Source organism: Lontra canadensis, unplaced genomic scaffold (genome assembly GCF_010015895.1).
Source record: "Lontra canadensis isolate GAN:19392208 unplaced genomic scaffold, GSC_riverotter_1.0 scaffold87, whole genome shotgun sequence".
NCBI classification, from domain to species: Eukaryota; Metazoa; Chordata; class Mammalia; order Carnivora; family Mustelidae; genus Lontra; species Lontra canadensis.
This window is the reverse complement of record NW_022631081.1, coordinates 3,477,302-3,494,879: the sequence shown is the minus strand read 5'-3', so window position 1 is coordinate 3,494,879 and position 17,578 is coordinate 3,477,302. Positions and strand designations below refer to the sequence as shown.

The following is a 17,578-nucleotide window of genomic DNA, read 5'->3' as shown; positions in this document are numbered from 1 at the left end:
GGGTCCCCCCACACACTGTGGCACAAGAAGTGACTCTCTGCCTGGGGGAAACGCTTGGTTCTGCTCACTCTGCATGAAGCACATTTGGCTGCTGTGGACTCCCCTTTTGGACTGGGGGTTTCTAGGACAGGGATACAACCCCTTCCCTGCATCTTAGTCAGAGAAGTGTGAACAAGATCCTAGAAATGAAAGTCCTTGAGGGGGAGTGCAGGACTGGGGTTTAAAAAGCAGGCTTTGGGGGTGCCTGGGTGGCTCAGTGGGCTAAGCCTCTGCCTTCAGCTCGGGTCATGGTCTCAGGGTCCTGGGATCGAGCCCCGTGTCGGGCTCTCTGCTCAGCAGGGAGCCTGCTTCCTCCTCTCTCTCTCTGCCTGTCTCTCTGCCTGCTTGTGATCTGTCTGTCAAATAAATAAATAAAATCTTAAAAAAAAATTAAAAAAAAAAAAAAAGCAGGCTTTGGGGGGACTTCCACTTCCCTTTGGCATGTAGAAAGCAGTAAGAGAATGCTGCTTCCATCCGAACAATGGGAAAAAGCTCAAAACTCTTCCTCAACCCATCAGAAGGCTGAAGTATTAAGACAACCAAGTGTATTTAACTCTAAGAAGTGAAGAAGCCCCTCAGAGGAGAGTCAGGCCATCAGGCCACACAAAGCGTTTCATCTTTCACAGAGCATGAGAGGAAGAGGTGGCCACCAAAAAAGGCAGGAAGAAGAAAGGAGCTAAGAGGTTGAGTGGGGGCCATCCTCTCAGTCTAGAATGAGTAGGGGCCCCAGACACAGCAGGAGTCTCCACCCACTTGCAAGCAGTTCTGTGCGGACCTCCACCCAGCGCCCACAAGAATGACTGGGATCTGGGGCGCCTGGGGGGGGCTCCATCGTCGGTTAAGTGTCTGCCTTCGGCTCAGGTTGTGATCCCAGGGTCCTGGGATGGAGCCCCATGTCAGGCTCCCAGCTCAGTGGAGAGTCTGCTTCTCCCTCTCCCTCTGCCTCTTCCCACTGCTTGTGCTCTCTCTCTCTCTCTCTTTCTAATGAATAAATAAAATCTTAAAAAAAAAAAAAAAGGAATGACTGGGATAGGGAAGGAGACCATAGAGACCTCCTGGGTGGCACTTGTACAGGACACGGCTGTTGGGGGACAAGTGTGAAACACCGCCTGCTTCTGGACCTTCCTCTCAAAAGAGCCAAAGGCCTCAAGTGGCTGTGGGAGGAGTAGCAAATCCTCTTGTTCGCAGGGCCATTGGAGGGTAGAAAGGGTAGAAATAAAATGTGTTTGCCTCTGTGGAGGGAGCAGGAGACTTTCTTCTTTCTGCCAGAGTAGCCAGGCAGATCCACTGCTTCTTAGGGAAAAGCAGAGGCAAAAGCCATCAGCCCATGGTTGCACTGAGCCCCCAGGTCCTGTACCAATGCAAAGCAGAGGTCTGCCGCCCGCTGGGAGGGGCGGGAAATTCTCTTTCTGGAGATACAAGGCAGCGTTTGACTGCAGGAGAAGGAGGGGATCTGTGGGAATGCTGGAAAGGCCCCACGTCTGAGGCCCAGCAATGTCCTAACACGGAGGATGAGGCAGGAGGCCCAAGGAGCCCCCTCAGCTCTCCAGGAGCACAGCACCAAGTAACAACAATAGTCGTCTACCACTGAGGGAGAGGAAAGAGTGCAGAGAAGGATCCCCTCTTTGGCGAAGGCACATAGGAGCTACTCAAAGCTGAAGGTGGAATAGAAAAAAAAAAAAAAGAAAAAACCACGGGCATCCCAGGCTCCACACTAAGCCCAAGGTAACAGGAGCCTATTGCTGGAAGAATTTGAAGGCTGGTGTGCACCGAGGGTAAAGACAGAAACAATAACACCCAAACCCAGCTCATCTGATATAATGGCTCAGTCCCCACACTAAATGGGCCTGCCCATTTCCAGGTGTAAATCTTATTTACTCAGTCTGTACTGTTCTTCTATACACAATGTATGGCATTCAACAAAATATTAAAACACACACAGAACAAGCAAGCAAGGAAGCAGCAAAAAAAGAAAAGAAAAAAAGCAGCAAAAAAAAAGGGACTCATCGTCAAGTGATAAGACAATCTGTAGGATCAGACGGAATAATGACGCAGATGTTAGAGCTAGTAGACAGGTACCCCATGGTTACTACAGTAACGACATAATGGAAAAGATGGACAACATGCCTGAACAGATTAGAAATTCCAGCAGAGAGATGGAGACTAAAAAGAGTCAAATATAAATGCTAGAAATAAAACTATCAGAGATGAAGAATTTCTCTGATGGGCTTATAAATGGACTACACACAGCTGAGGAAAGAATCAATAAATTTGAAAATAGGTCAATAGAAATCATGCAAAATGAAACAAATAGAAAAAAAAGAAGCAGGTAAAAAAAAAAAAAAGGAAAAAAGTTAAGAACAGAGCATCCAGTAGCTGTGGGATGACATCAAGTGATCTAACCACTGGAGTTCTAGAAAGAGAAGAAAAAGAGAAGGGGGCAGAAGAAATATTTGAAGAGATAATGAATGGCTAAGAATGCTCTCAAGTTAACGAAAGGTGGTCTAAGAATCTCAGCAAATAGTAAGCAAAAAAGTTTAAAAACAAAAAGCCTGGGTGGCTCAGTGGGTTAAGACTCTGCCTTTGGTTCAGGTCATGATCCTAGGGTTCTGGGATCGAGCCCCACATCAGGTTCTCTGCTCAGCAGGGAGCCTGCTTCCCTTCCTCTCTCTGCCTGCCTCTCTGCCTACTTGTGATCTCTCTCCCTCTCTCTCTCGGTCAAATAAATAAAATCTAAAAAATTAAAAAATAAAAACAAAAATTAAAAAGCAAACAAAAAACACACCCAGACACATCAGAATCAAATGTTGAAAACCAAAAACAAACATGAAATCCTGAAAGCAGGCAGAAGGGAAAGATGATATACAGGGAACAAAGAGCAGACATCTCTAGACACTGTACAAGCTGTAAGTCAAAGGAGCGCTTTGAGATACTGAAATCTAAAACAAAAAAACAACTTTCGGCATAGGATTCAATATCCAGCAAAAATGTTTTTCTACAATGAAGGTGAAATAAGGCTTTCTCATACAAATGCTGAGAGAAGATGGTGGCAAATAAGAACCTGAAAAGGTGTTCAGCATCACTGGTAATTATGGCCATGCAAATTAAGACCAGAATGAGTTACCACCATGCACCTGCTAGAACGGCTAATGCTAAAAGAAACCAGATTATACAAAGGGCAGGAGAGGATGCGGGGCAACCAGAAGCCTCACGTATTGTCTGTCGGAATGGAAAATCGGGGAGTCACTTTGGAAAACAGCTGGCAGTGTCCTGTGATAACAAATATGCACTTAGTACATGACCCTGAAATCCCAGGAGAAATGAAAGCACGTGCTCACACACACGCCCATGCGCACAGGCTAAGGGCAGGGTCGGAGCACCTTGACCACAGACAGATCAATGCTTATCAACGGACAAATGGATGAACAGATTGTGACATGTCTGTACAAAGACGTGCTTCTTAGCACTAAAAAGGAACTGCGGAAACAATCATGGGTGAATCTCAAAAGCATTACTTGAAGCGAAAGGAACCAGAACCAAATGGTTAAGTACTCTATGATTCCATTTATATGACCTTCTTCAAAAGACAAAACTATACAGATGGAAGACAGATCAGTGGTTGCTCAGGGCTGGAGGCAGAGAGAGGACTGACCACAGAGGGGACAAGAGATCTTTCTGAGGAGATGAAAACGTTCTATATCTTGAGCGTGTATGCATTCGTCAAATCTTGTCGAAGTGTTCAACTAGAAGGGTGATTTTTACCTTATCTAAATTAGACCTTGAAAAACCTACATTTTAATTTTTTAAAAAGATTATTTATTTATTTATTTATTTGACAGAGAGATAGAGAGCCCAAGCAAGCAGGGCGGCAGGCAAAGGGAGAGAGAGAAGCAGGCTCTCCTCAGAGCAGGGAGCCCGATGTAGGGCTCAATCCCAGGACCCTGGAATCATGACCCAAGCCGAAGGCAGCTGCCCAATCAACTGAGCCACCCAGGCGCCCCAAACCTACATTTTTTAAAAAGAAAAGCTGTAGAGAAAGATTCCCTACAAAATCAACCTGACTTTCCCACACCCTAAGTGTGAATTTGAACAAGATAACTTCTGTACACCTCGGTTCCTCATCCATAAAATGAAAATGGTAAGTTTCTTCCTTAGGGGTTTTACAAGAACTAAAAGGAGCTGATCTATGTAAGGTGTGTAGGATAGGATCTGGCACATAGTGTAAGCTCAGTAAGTATTAGCTATACTATTATTATTATTTGTAAAGAATCAAGTGTTCAGGTTAAACTGGTATTTCACCAGCGAAGGCTGACCTTCAACTTAGAGCTTTCGATTTCCCGATGTGTGCCATGCAGACAGGAGATTCAGTTCGGCAATTCTGAAAGCAAACTCATGACATCTATGATAGATTATTAAAATTCAGTGATAATTCAATAGGAAACCTGAAATTTAGGAATATATGCAAGATCTTATTTTTGAAGGGGAGAGTAGCTTGCCACATACAACCTGGGCAGCCGGGGGCCCTAAATAGCCCTGGGCGAAACCTCCGGTGGCAGAAAGCCAGTGTCCTCCTGCCTTCTTTGATTTAGCACCTCCATCCCGTCTCAATATTAGCTCAGTCAGTTTCTTCAGGAACAGACTTCAGGCATCAGCGGGAACAGCTAACCTCCCCCAGATGCAGCTGAGTGCTTTGCTTCCAGACGTGAACGATACTGGCATGTCTCAGCAAACAAACCTGAACCAAATGGGTCCCAGCCTTGAATCATATTTCACTGGACTGGCACTCAGAAAAGCAGAAGAGATTACCGTATTTCATCAGTTCTAAGGGGAACATTTTAATCTTTCAGACTGGACTGTGTCTGTCCATCGGTACATGTCACTGTTTAGTTGGAAGTATTTTTCTCCTCAGTGGTACGCACAGTGATGTTGCATCACGTGACTGATGGCATCTGGGAGTCTATGAGGTACAATTATTAAGGCAATCCTAGCAGTCAGGTCCTATTGGACCCTAGGCCCTCCGTGTGTATATATATATATATTTTTTTTTACCATTAATCTCTTCTCTTCCCTAAAATATAAGTTCCATGGGGGAAGAATTTCCATCTGTGGGACCTTGGGCAAGCTACTGAACTTTAATGAGCCTCTGTTGTCTCCTCAGGCAAATAAGGAACAGTACCTGCTTCACGGTATTATAATGAAGGGAGGGAACGTACACAAAGTAAATAGCACAATGCCCTAAAAACATGTACGGGCTCAGAGGAAGGTTGCAGAGGAAGGACCAATCCCACATCTCATTTCTCCTTTCCGTGCCTAGAAGCTGAAAGGGGCCCAAGAGGCCCGCTGGGCAGTCTCTGTAATCTACTATTGATTACATAGTAGATTACTATTGATTACTCTCTGATCATTTATTTGGTTCTGTTAATTCAATAATTGAATTCTGGGGGCAGCACATGCTCTGAAGCTTCTGTCAGTGCCACACTGACACACAGCACACGGTCCACTTCACATCCTCCTGGAGCTCATGAGAGCTTGCTGGAAAACCAGCCACACGGCCTATGACAAATAACTTAATGTGGCAATAATGACTGAGCAGACGGCTGTCTCCTCAGTCTCTCTGCTGAGGGGCAAAGGCAGCCTGAGAGCCACTGGAGCTGAGGAGCCTGGAGCGCCCTTCTGCAAGGAGCAGAGACCGGGAGGAACTCAGTGACATCCTGACTGGGACCTGGGGTCCAGCCACACTGGCAGCAGAGTCTGATATTCTGGGAAACCGTCACCTGGTCCTTTTCTCACCATCTAACTTCTCCAGTCTCCTCAGAGAGACATCTTTGTCCTCCCCAATTATGGGATAGTCTGTAGTCACCATGTGCAAAGTGCTCCGCTTTGTCCAATGGGTCATAAAGACTTCCAGGAGGCAGAACTTGGGCTACTTAGACGATCTTCCCCTCTGGCCGGGAAACCGCACGGATGATCTCTGCAGGCCTGCAGTTTGTACCTTCCTTTGCAGGGCTGGGGGGGGGGGTGGTCACTGGAGCGGGCTACTGTCAGGGGCCTCTGCCGGTCAGCAGGACCAGGGCCTCTAGAGGCTGGAGCTTCTCCGAACGCCAACCTCCTCATTCCTCCTAAAGGAAGGGGAGCCAGAGAAGGCAGCTTCTGGATGGTTGTAGAAGGGGCCAGTTTCATGATAATCAGAGCCACTGGGCCCACCCTGTTCACATGCTTTTAGAGCATGAAATGGGACCGGTTATCATGATCTATTATTCTTAATGAAAGGGATTCTGGCTACTGAAAACAGAGAAATAAAAATTGTGGCAAACCTGGGTTTGAGTTCTCAATTTGGCTCTTATTCACCTGGACGAATTATTTTCTCTTTTGATCCACACACAGGTTTCTTATCAACAGGGCTGTTCTGAGTATCAAATAACATAAAATAAATAAAAGCACCCAGCTTCCAGGCTAGCACACAGCAAGCACTCAACGGACAGCAGTTATATTCATTATAATTAATTCATCGTACTGTACCTTTGTGTGAGGCCCAGTGCTATCTTCTAGATATATTTCCAGTACCAAAGATGATGCTTGGTACGGGACTGACTTTAAAGCAAATTATTTCCATGTGATACCTCTGGTATAGGCGCTGCACTAAAAAAAAACTAATTTTATCTGCCACACAGCAGACACTCCATAAAAATGTGCTAAATGAGTGCTTACCATATAAAAGTATTCTATTTTTTAACCATATAAAATCCACCATTTTAACAATTTTAAAAACGTATAGCTCAGTGGTATGTGTTATAGGCTCCATAAGGTATAACCATGGACATCTGGTTCTGGCCTATGTTTATCACCCCAACAAGAAAACCCGTACCCACTAAGCAATCACTTCCCATCCCTTCCTTCTCCTCAGCCCTTGACGATCATTAATCTGTTTTCTGTCTGTATGGATTTGCCTATTCTGGACATTTCCTATATATAGACTCATAAAATACGTGGCCTGAGTGTCTGGTTTCTGTCACTTAGCGTCATGTTTTCAAGGTTCAACCTTGTTGTAGCGTGCATCATTATTTCGTTCCTTTTTGTGGCTGAATAATATTCCATTGTACAGATATAACACATTTTGCCGATCCTTTCTTCCATCGATGGACTTTTGGGTTGGTGCCACCTTGGGGGCTATTACGAACAGTGTTGCTGTGAAGGTTCCTGTACAAGTTTCTGTGGGAACATATGTTTTCAACCCTCTTGGGTCTGTATCTAGGGGGTGGAATTGCTGGGTCATAAGGTAATTCTGCTTCACGTTTGAGAAACTGCCAGACTGTTTTCCAGAGTAGCTGTACCATTTAACATTTCCACTAGCAAATGTGTGAGGGATCCAATTTCTACACATGCCCACCAACAACTATTCTCCAGTAAAAAAATTAACACTATGTTCTGTTTAAAGTAGAAAAACAGGTAGCGAACCCACACACCCTGCTTTTCTTTTCTTTACTGTCTAATTCCATGAGCCCTGGCAAGATATCTATCCTCTTCATGTCCTAGAACTCTCTTCTGTACAATGACAGTGAGGATAATAATGCCTTCCTCAGATGACTGCCAACAGGGCCTGATTTGTATAGATTGATAATTTATATAAAGACTTAATACACTTAATACACACTCAGTGTTTTATTCCTTTCTTTTTTTCACTTAGGAGTAGACCAGGCAAATTGTAAGCTCCGCAAATATACTCTCCTCTGGGCTAGGGTGTCAAGGCAGAGGATCTTATAATAATAGACTTTTGAAGCGAAAACTTAAATAGAAGTGCAGGGCGTATTATCTGCCAACCTTTCTTAAACATCAGGCAAGTCTTAGTCTTTAGCTTTAACAGAGGTACTCAACTGAGCATTTGTCTTGACATAACAGAATGTACAGGGAGCCACTGGCAGTCTCCAGCAGGCACACTCACCTAAAAAGACCAACAGTTGACCACATGAGTTCTACTTGCCAATCCTTCCCCTGTCCTCTGCCCAAACACACACTTCTGATGACGTCTAAGCCATAACCTGAGAAAGTCTTAGGCTTTACAGCCACCGTATGTAGTAGCTAAAGTGTGTCCTCCAAAGGAGACATGTTCCATGCCTGGTAGTTGTGAATGTGACCTTATTTAGAAATAGTGTCTTTATAGATGTGAACAAGTTAAATGAGGCCACACTAGATGAGAGTGGGCCCTAAATCTGACTAGAGTCCTTACAAGAAGATACAGAGAGACACAGAGGCACTGATGGACAGAGGGACAATGGGCCATGTGAAGGAGGAGGCAGAGATTGCAGTGATGCAACTCCAAGCCAAGGAATGCCAAGGACTGACAGCAATGGCCAGAGGCTCGAACGAAGCAAAGCCTTCTTCCCTGGGGCCTTCAGAAGGAGCATGGATGGATGCTTCAGTGGAGCACTGACAATACTTCGATTTTGAACTTCTAGCCTCCCAAACTACGACAGAATACATTTCTGTTGCTTTAATGCTCCTGGCTTGTGATCATTTGTTATGAGAGCCCTAGGAAACTAACAGAGCATATGATATTTCTGCATGAAACTGGGCCACTCGGTCAGGTTGAGATGTCAAGAGTATATCTACTGTATCCCAATGACTAACAAAGACCTATGGACTCTGTAGTGTATCTTAGTAACCTCAAGTCTTTCCTTTTGTCTGTCTCACTTGTGACAATCTACTTTCTACCCTTTCTACCAAAATCTCGTGCTATACTGGTACTATGGCTCTCCCAAAGTCTTACCATCACTGAGTGGGATGCAGGGGGTGGTGGTTATGAGGAGGGATCAGGTAGGCCAGGGATAAGAACACGGTGCAGGAGAGGTCAAGGCCCCAGCTCCATACCCCATCTGCAGTGCACCCTGCCCCTAGCCAGCATCTCGCAGATATGGTGGGTCAGAGAGGAGGCTGGAAGCGTATGCTCTCTCCTCAGCTGCAAAACTGCCGCAACACCAAATGCCAAGGAAAACATTAAAGGGCTTAGAAGTCAATTAAAACAAGAGGACCTTAAGGCTAATACTGAAGAGCTATACCAGTGTCTGTTAAGTTGCAAAGGTCGTCTTTTCTAGCCTTCCTAAGTTTCCTGTGACAGGCCTCATCTCTTCAGAGCACATGGCATAACTAAATGTCTGTCCTTCCTTCTGGAGGACAGGGGCCGAGTCTGCTAGGTCAGTGTTGCATCCCCAGGGTCTGGTCAGGGCATGGCCTGCAGGAGGTGCTTGATAAGTATTGCTACAAGAATGAATGAATGGAAGAGAGGAAGGCTGGTCCGGTTGTTTCTCTGGCACAAGCGTTCCTGGGTCTTGGACAGCAACAGGCACAGGGCACACTCACTGTCAAAGAGGATGATCCTGCCGTCGCCACCACAGGGCTGGGTGTGATCCCCGAAGCAGACGCTGTTGCACTCGGTGCTGGCTGCCTCCCCGTACTTCCAGTAATCAGGATTATTTCCACAGAAGCAAGCATAGCCCGACTCCATCCCGGCAAACTGTCATAGCAGAGAAACAGCACTGGGTAAGTGTCAGTCTGGGGTGTCAGCTGCCCTGAAGGAGCTTGGCAGGGTCAGCCCCCAGCTGGGTCCCTCTTCCTGGGGTCTCTGCCTTGCTCCCCTCCCTGGACGCTCGTTACACACTATCAGTAACCATGTTTCCCCTTCGGGCGAGCATACCGTTTACTGCCTGCACCTCTACTGTGTTTAAGTGAGTTTGAAGGCAGGCACTGGGGGGAAACCCACTAACTTGAAACATTAATAACAGCGGCTCCGCATTTTATTGAACGTTTACTGTGTTCCAGGAGGTAGGTGCTTTATGGCTAGTCCCCACCACAAACTCATTACAGGCCCCGTTAAAATTTTTCATTTTATTTATTACCATATGGTAGAACTATTTATATGGTATATAGTTCTATGCACTTCAACCCATGTTGACAACCACCCCTACGATCAGCATGCAGCTCAGGCACACGGCCCCAATAACCTTCCTATCCTGAACCTGCTTTATAGTTCCCCCTCCATAAATAAACTTTTGCAACTACCTATTGCTTTGCTGTTACTATGGTTTTGTTTTTTCAAAAATATCACATGCTAAGACTGAATGTTTATGTTCCCTCAAAAGCCGTATGTTGAAATCTTAACTCCCAGTGTGAGGGCATGTGGACGTGGAGCCTCTGGTGAATTAGGGCACTAGAACAGAGCCCTCGTGAGTGGGATTAGTGCTCTTATAGAGGAGAACCCAGAGAGCTCCCTGGGCCCTTCTCTCACGTGAGGACACAGCAAGATGGCCATCTATGAACTAGGAGACATGTTCTCATTAAACACCCAATCTGCCAACAACCTTGATCTTATACTTCTAGCCCCCAGAACTGTGAGAAATAAACGTTTATTGACCCGATCTATGGTAATTTTGTTACTGCAGGCAGAATGGACGAAGGCATCATATAAATGGAATGATATAGCATGTAAGCTTTTGAGACTGGCTTTCCACTTAGCGCAATGTCTTCGAGATTTATCCAAAGTGGTCCATGGATCAATAGTTCACTCCTTTTTATGGCTGAGTAGTAAGTCCATTGCACAGATATACCACTGTTTGTTAATCCATTGGGTTGTTTCTAGTTATTTATGATTATGGATAGGGTTGTTATAAACATCTGTGTATAGTTTTGTGTGCGCATTAAGCTTTCATTTCTCCAGAGTAAATAACTGGGAATGGGGATGCTGGGTTATAAGGTAAGTTTATGGTTATACGAAACCACCAAACTGTTTTCCGGTGACTGTACCATTTTACATTTAAAACAACGTATGAGTCCCAGTTGTTCCATATCCTTGTCAACACACATTATTGTCAGTATATTTTATTTTAGCCATTCTAAGAGGTATGTAGTGGTATCTCATGATGGGTTTCATTTGCATTACCCTAGTGGTTAATGATACCGAATGTCTTCTCATGTGCTTATTTGTCATTTGTATAACCTCTTTGGTGAAGTATCAAGTCATTTGCCCATTTTTAAAATTTTGAGGTATTTTTTAAAAGAGTTTGTTTATTAGAGAGAGAGTGAGAGAGAGCGTGAGAGGGGAGAAACAGACTCCCTGCAGAGCTGGAAGCCCGACGCGGACTTGTTCAGGGACTCTGGGATCATGACTTGAGCCGAAGGCAGTCATTAACCAACTGAGCCACCCAGGCGCCCCATTTTTCAAATTAAAAAAAAAATTTTTTTTTTTAACTATTGAGTTTTTAGTTTTTGTATGCAATCTGCATGTATGTCCTTTGCTGCATATGCGATTGCAAATATCCTCTTCTAGGCTATGGCCTGTCTTTTCATTCTTTAAAAAAATGTCTTTCACAGAGCAAAAGTTTCAAACTTTGGTGAAGCTCATTTACTAACTATTTCTTTTACGGATCATGCTTTTGATATTACTTACACCTAAGTACTTTCTATGTAAACCCAGGTAAACCTCGGTCACAAAGATTTTCTCCCCTCTTTTCCCCTAAAAGTTTTATAGTTTTACATTCTAGTTAGACCCAAGATCTATTTTGAGTTGTGCATGTAGTCTTTCGTGTTTGATTTCTTCCAATTAACATAATGTTTTGGCCATTCATCCATGTTGTTGTGTTTATCAGTATGTTTTACTGTATCTTCTTTCTGTTGCTGAGTTGTATTCAAAAGTTTGGATGTGGGGCACCTGGGTGGCTTCAGCCTAGGTCATGATCCTGGGGTCCTGGGATGGAGCCCCACATCAGGCTCCCTGCTCAGCGGGAGTCTGCTTCTCCCTCTCCAGCAACCCCTGCTTGTGCTCGCACTCTCTCTCTCTGTCAAATAAATAAACAAAATCTTAAAAAAAAAAAAAAAAAGCGTGGCTATAGCACAATGTATTTATTTTTTCATCAGTTAATGGACACTGAGTTATTTACAGTTTGGGGCTATTTTGAATAATGCTGCTATGAACACATACGCATACGTTTTTGTGTGAACATACATTTTCAACTCTCTTAGGTATATACGCAAGAGTGGAATTGCTGGTTTAAAAGGTTATGTTTAACTTTTTGAGAAACTGCCAAACTGTTTTCCATGGCAGCTGTCTTAGCTGCTCCGTAGCACTATTTTACATTTCCACCAGCAAAGTATGAGGATTCCAATTTCTCCACATCTTCACCGATGCTTGTTTTATCTTAAAAAAAATTTTTTTTTTACCTATAGCCATGGGTTATTTATCGTTGCGATATCTCATTATGGTTTTGATCTGCGTTTCCCTCAAGACTAATAATATGAGCATATTTCCATGTGCTCATTGGCCTTTTGTGTGTCTTCTACAGAGAAATGTCTATTCAACCCATTTGCCTATTTTTTAATTCAGTTGTCCTTTTATTGTCAAGTTGTAAGAGATCTTTATAGATTCTGGACATTAAATTCTTACTCAGATATAGGATTCATAAATATTTTCTCCTATTCTGTGAGTTATTTTTTCATTTTCTTCATAGTGTCCATGACACACAAAAGTTGAAAATTTATTTACTGGGTTGACGGGTAGTAAGTTTTGGCCCACGTACCACTGTTTGCTAACCCTGATATATGCAATTATTCTTATGCCAATACCACTCTCTTGATTACTATAGCTTTATAGAAAGTCTTGAGATCAGGCAGGATGAGTCCTCCAGAGTTGATCTTTTTCAGAATTATTTTGGTTATTCTAGGTTCTCTGCTTTTCCATGTAACATTTAAGGATCAGCTTAACAATTAAAAAAAAAAACTATCACTTTTGATTGGGATTGCACTGAATCCATACATCAACCTGGGAAAAGCTGACATTTCAACAATATTAAGTCTTCCAATCCATGGACAATGTCTGCATTTTTTTAAAAAGATTTATTTAGGGCGCCTGGGTGGCTCAGTGGGTTAAGCCGCTGCCTTCGGCTCAGGTCATGATCTCAGGGTCCTGGGATCGAGTCCCGCATCGGGCTCTCTGCTCAGCAGGGAGCCTGCTTCCCTCTCTCTCTCTGCCTGCCTCTCTGTCTACTTGTGATCTCTGTCTGTCAAATAAATAAATAAAATCTTTAAAAAAAAAAAAAAAGATTTATTTATTTGAGAGCAAGAGAGAGAGAGAGAGAGTGGTGGGGAGGGACAGAGAGAGAGAGAGAGAAAATCTCCAGCAGTCTCTCTGCTGAGTGAGGAGCCAAACGACCCTGAGATCATGACCTGAACCAAAATCAAGAGTTGGACACTTAACTGACTGAGCCACCCAGACACCACACAATGTCTGTATTTCTACTTATTTAGATCTTAGTTTTCTCTTGCAATGTTATACACTATTTGGGATATAGGTCTTTAATATTCCTTTGTTAATTCTGAGATTATTTATGCTGCTGTAAATGGAATATAAAAATTTTATTTTCCAATTGTTCACTGCTAGTAGGTAGAAATGCAACTGATTTTGTATATGACCTTATAACATGAAACCCTGATAAATTTACTTATAATTTTTATGTAGAACTGTCTACATACCTGACCATGTTGTCCATAAATTAAGAAAAAAAATTTCCTCCTTTCCAACCTACATGGCTTTCTTTTTCTTGCTTTATTTCATTAGTGAGGATCTCAAGTACAGTGCTGAACAGAAGAGGTGAGATTGGGCATCATTTGTGCCTAATTTTAAGCAGAAAGAACTGAACTTTCCACTATTGAATATGACATTAGCTTTAGATTTTTTGATAGCTGCTCTTTCTTTTTAAAGATTTATTTTATTTATTTTAGAGGGGGAGAGGGACAGAAGGAGACAGATGGACTCCCATGCAGGTGCGTATATGAGCAGTGGGGAGGGGTAGAGGGGAAGTGAGAAGAAGGCTCCCTTTTGAGCTCCATCTCAGGACCCTGGGACCATGACCTGAGCCAAAGGGGGACGCTTAACCATCTGAGCCACCCAGGTGCCCCTACTGCTACCATTTTTTGTTTTAAAGCTCCAATTATGTTAGAGTTGGACAGTGGAGACCCTTCCAGTTGGTTCCTGTGTCCTTTTGACAGCCCTCACCATTCCTTATTGTACAACACGCTTCAGGCTCTTCTTGCACTTTTTTAGGATGGAGCCCTAATTCTTATTTAATGAAGAATAATATCTAGGGGTACCTGGGGGGCTCAGTCAGTTAGACGTCTGCCTTCAGCTCAGGTCATGATCCCAGGGTCCTGGGATGGAGTCCAGCGTCAGGTTCCCTCCTCGCTGAGCAGGGAGCCTGCTTCTCCCTCTCCCTTTGCCCCTCCCCTTGCTTGTGCTCTCTCTCTCACTGTCTCTCTCTGTCAAATAAACAAATACAATCTTAAAGAAAAAGTAAAAAAAGAACAACACCTAGAAACCAAGATCTGAGCACTAAGTGTGCTCTGTGGAACCACTGTGTCACTGTTCTCAGATCCTCTCAGTGGACAGAGATAAGAAATATATATGTATATACAAACACACACACGGACCTACAAACATGTTTATACTTATTTCCGTATCTGTCTCTCTATATATCAAAACCATATACTATACTAATAACTTCATTCCCTGCCTGATACTATAGGCTTCACTTCTCCAACAGTGAGAAATCTGGCTCCCATTATCCTCAGTATATTTACTTATATGCTCTGCAAGCAACCAATCAGTCCATCGGGTTGGGCCACCGGCCTCACAAAGCCCCTGACCTTGCAGGCTACTCTCCTTGCTTGGGCCTGATTAATGGCTTTTTCACTAAATTATTAAGGAAGGACAAAAGAAAGGAAGGAAAAAGGAAGGAGGGAAGGAAGGAAGGATAGAGCAAACAATAGGATTATTGAACCTTAAAAATCAAGGAGTAAATTGCAAATAGAGGAAAGGACAGAAAGAAAAGAAAGTATTTTGTCCAGGCTAGGGCCCCTAATGTAGTAAGGAAATAACCACTGCCTTGGCCTACTCCCAGATCCCCTGGGAAGCCAGAGATGTCCCTGCTCATTAACGTTCAAGGGCACAAGGAAATACATAATTCTGTCAGAGGTCAAATAGGGATACAGATATTGGGGGATTTTCCTCTTTTCTCTCCCCATCTTTAGACAAGAACGCTGCTTCACACTCCTGAATGCCAAGCCCTGCTCTTCTTCCAGTTCCTCCTTGGCAGAAAAACAGTTCCATGGTTTGACAGGTTTAAAAAAAGTATATGTATTTTTAAGTTATCTCGGCAGATTGCATTTACATCTTCATGCTTTTCTATAGATATAGATAGAGCCATAGAATCATTACCTTGAACCTCTGACTCCGACAAAAACTGATGCAGGTTTGTATGGTAAGTTTGTTAGATGTTTTACTGGCGCCCGTTAGAGGAGGTGGGTTTCCATGATCCTTGTAGCAGCCAAGATTTCCAGGCACTGGAGGAAAAAGAAAAACAAAAGAATTTCACAACATCTGGCTGTGAAACACCAAGAAGAAACAGTGATTTGTGCCAGGTACTTTCATCTCAGCTAATATTTCCACTCTTAAGGTACACATCAATAACAAGCAACAAGCTTTAAAAATGGAAGTCCTCTGGCAAATGCCATATTTCTGTTTTCTTCTGAAGAGTATGTGTGGCCCAAGGTCCACCTTTAACTAATCTGTTCAGTATTGACAGAATTGAGCATTAAAGAGAACTAGGAATCATTTCCTCAAAATAGAGAAGCTGCAAATATGTAAATTATGTTTCAGAGTTGCTGGAGGGCAGGAAAAGCCCTAGGAAGCCTTTCATCCCATGCCTGTGCCCCCCCCCCGCCCCCAATAGTTGTTATTGTTTTTAAGATTTATTTATTTATTTTAGAGAAAGAGAAGGGGAGAGAGTGTGTGAGTGGCGGGAGGGGCAAAGGGAGAGGGAGACGTAGATGTAATAAGATAGTAAGTGGGTGTCATTTTAAGTAACCAAGTTCTAGGGTCATTTGTGGTATAGCAATGGAGAATTACTACATCTACATAATACATACTATATACATGTTGAATGAAGGAATGAGCTGATTGTAGGCAATGGACAAATCAACCTCTCTGGACCTTAGTTTTCCATCTCTGTTATTAATTTATGAATCACTTCACTATCAGATGAAGCCCTTTCCCCTACTTTATCTGCTTGGCTCCTCACAGTTTATGTAACTGAAGATATTATTAATAAGACATGAATGAGGCTTTTTTCTAGAAGCACTTCTAGGTCAGCTAAGAATTATACATTATTCAATTCCAAGTGAGCCATACAGACCCCCAGAAAGCATTTCTCCTTTGTGTTTAAGACTAGAAAACAGGGGCGCCTGGGTGGCTCAGTGGGTTGGGGCCTCTGCCTTCGGCTTGGGTCACGATCCCGGTGTCCTGGGATCGAGCCCCACATCGGGCTCTCTGCTCCGCGGGAAGCCTGCTTCCTCCTCTCTCTCTCTGCCTGCCTCTCTGCCTACTTGTGATCTCTGTCTGTCAAATGAATAAATAAAATCTTAAAAAAAAAAAAAAAGACTAGAAAACAGAGGGGCACCAGGTGGCTCAGTTGGGTTAAGCGTCTGCCTTCAGCTTGGGTCGTGATCCCAGGGTTCTGGGATTCAGCCCGACTTTAGGCTCCCTGCTCAGTGTCTGCTTCTCTCTCTCCATCTGCCTCTCCCCCAGCTTGTGGTCTCTCTCTCTCATTTGCCCACTCTCTCTCTCAAATAAATGAATAAAATCTTAAAAAAACAAAACAAAACAAAAAAAACCCCTGGGAAACAGGGGTGCCTGGCTGGCTCAGTCAGTTGAATGTGTGACTCTTGATCTCAGGGTTGGGAGTTCGAGCCCCACACTGGGTGTAGTGATTACTTAAAAATAAAATTTTAAAAAAGAAGACTAGAAAACAGCATGGTCCAATTTAACAAACTTTACATCCACATTAGACTGTTGGCAGGTAAAAATATATGTGTGTCTCTGTGTGTAATTGCTGCCACCATCTAACATCTAACCAGTTCCTGTTAAATCAGCAGGAAGTACCACTGCTAACCCAAAGAGTCACCCTTCCCCCTCCAGCCAAGTGGTTACCCTTCTCCCTTGCGTCACACATGGTTCAAATATAACAAATGTGGCTCACCACACAAATGTTAAAATGCATCTTTTGGAAACAAACCAGATCTCTATAGTGGCGAATGTAAACAGAAAAACTCTAGGCAGTAGGAGGCTGGTGTTCAGTGGGAGCCTGGCTTGGGAATGGCTGGGTTTTAGAGTTTAAACAAATGCAGTGAGTTAAGCATCTCTAGTCAGGGACACATCCCACAAGCCGAGTTTGTTAAAGGGACCTTACGCACGGAAACCCGAACCATGCATTCAATGGTTCTTAATGAGAACTACTTGATCATCATCACCCTGGTCATTTACTCTGATTTTTGTCTCATTTATCCTATTATGATCAGAAGTAAGCATGTTATTGTGGATTAGTTTACAGAGAGCCCAAGGCACATAATCATAAATGTTAAGATTAGATATCAACAAGGTTGTACTAATGCAGCTGGAACTTATAAGCGTTATTCACGATCTGGTGAGCAAATCCAGGCAGCT

General features: G+C 43.5%; 1 protein-coding gene across 2 annotated transcripts in view; it reads right to left on the bottom strand.

Annotated features, from left to right (window-relative positions):
- Window positions 1-17,578, bottom strand: part of KREMEN1 (kringle containing transmembrane protein 1) — a 63,726-nt gene that overhangs the window by 6,916 nt on the left and 39,232 nt on the right. For both annotated transcript variants that reach the window (XM_032883304.1, XM_032883305.1), the window contains exons 4-5: window positions 15,296-15,420; window positions 9,394-9,547 (exon numbers count right to left, since the gene is read on the bottom strand). In XM_032883304.1, coding sequence (XP_032739195.1) covers window positions 9,394-9,547; window positions 15,296-15,420 — 279 coding nt within the window. The remainder of the gene's footprint in view (window positions 1-9,393; window positions 9,548-15,295; window positions 15,421-17,578) is intronic.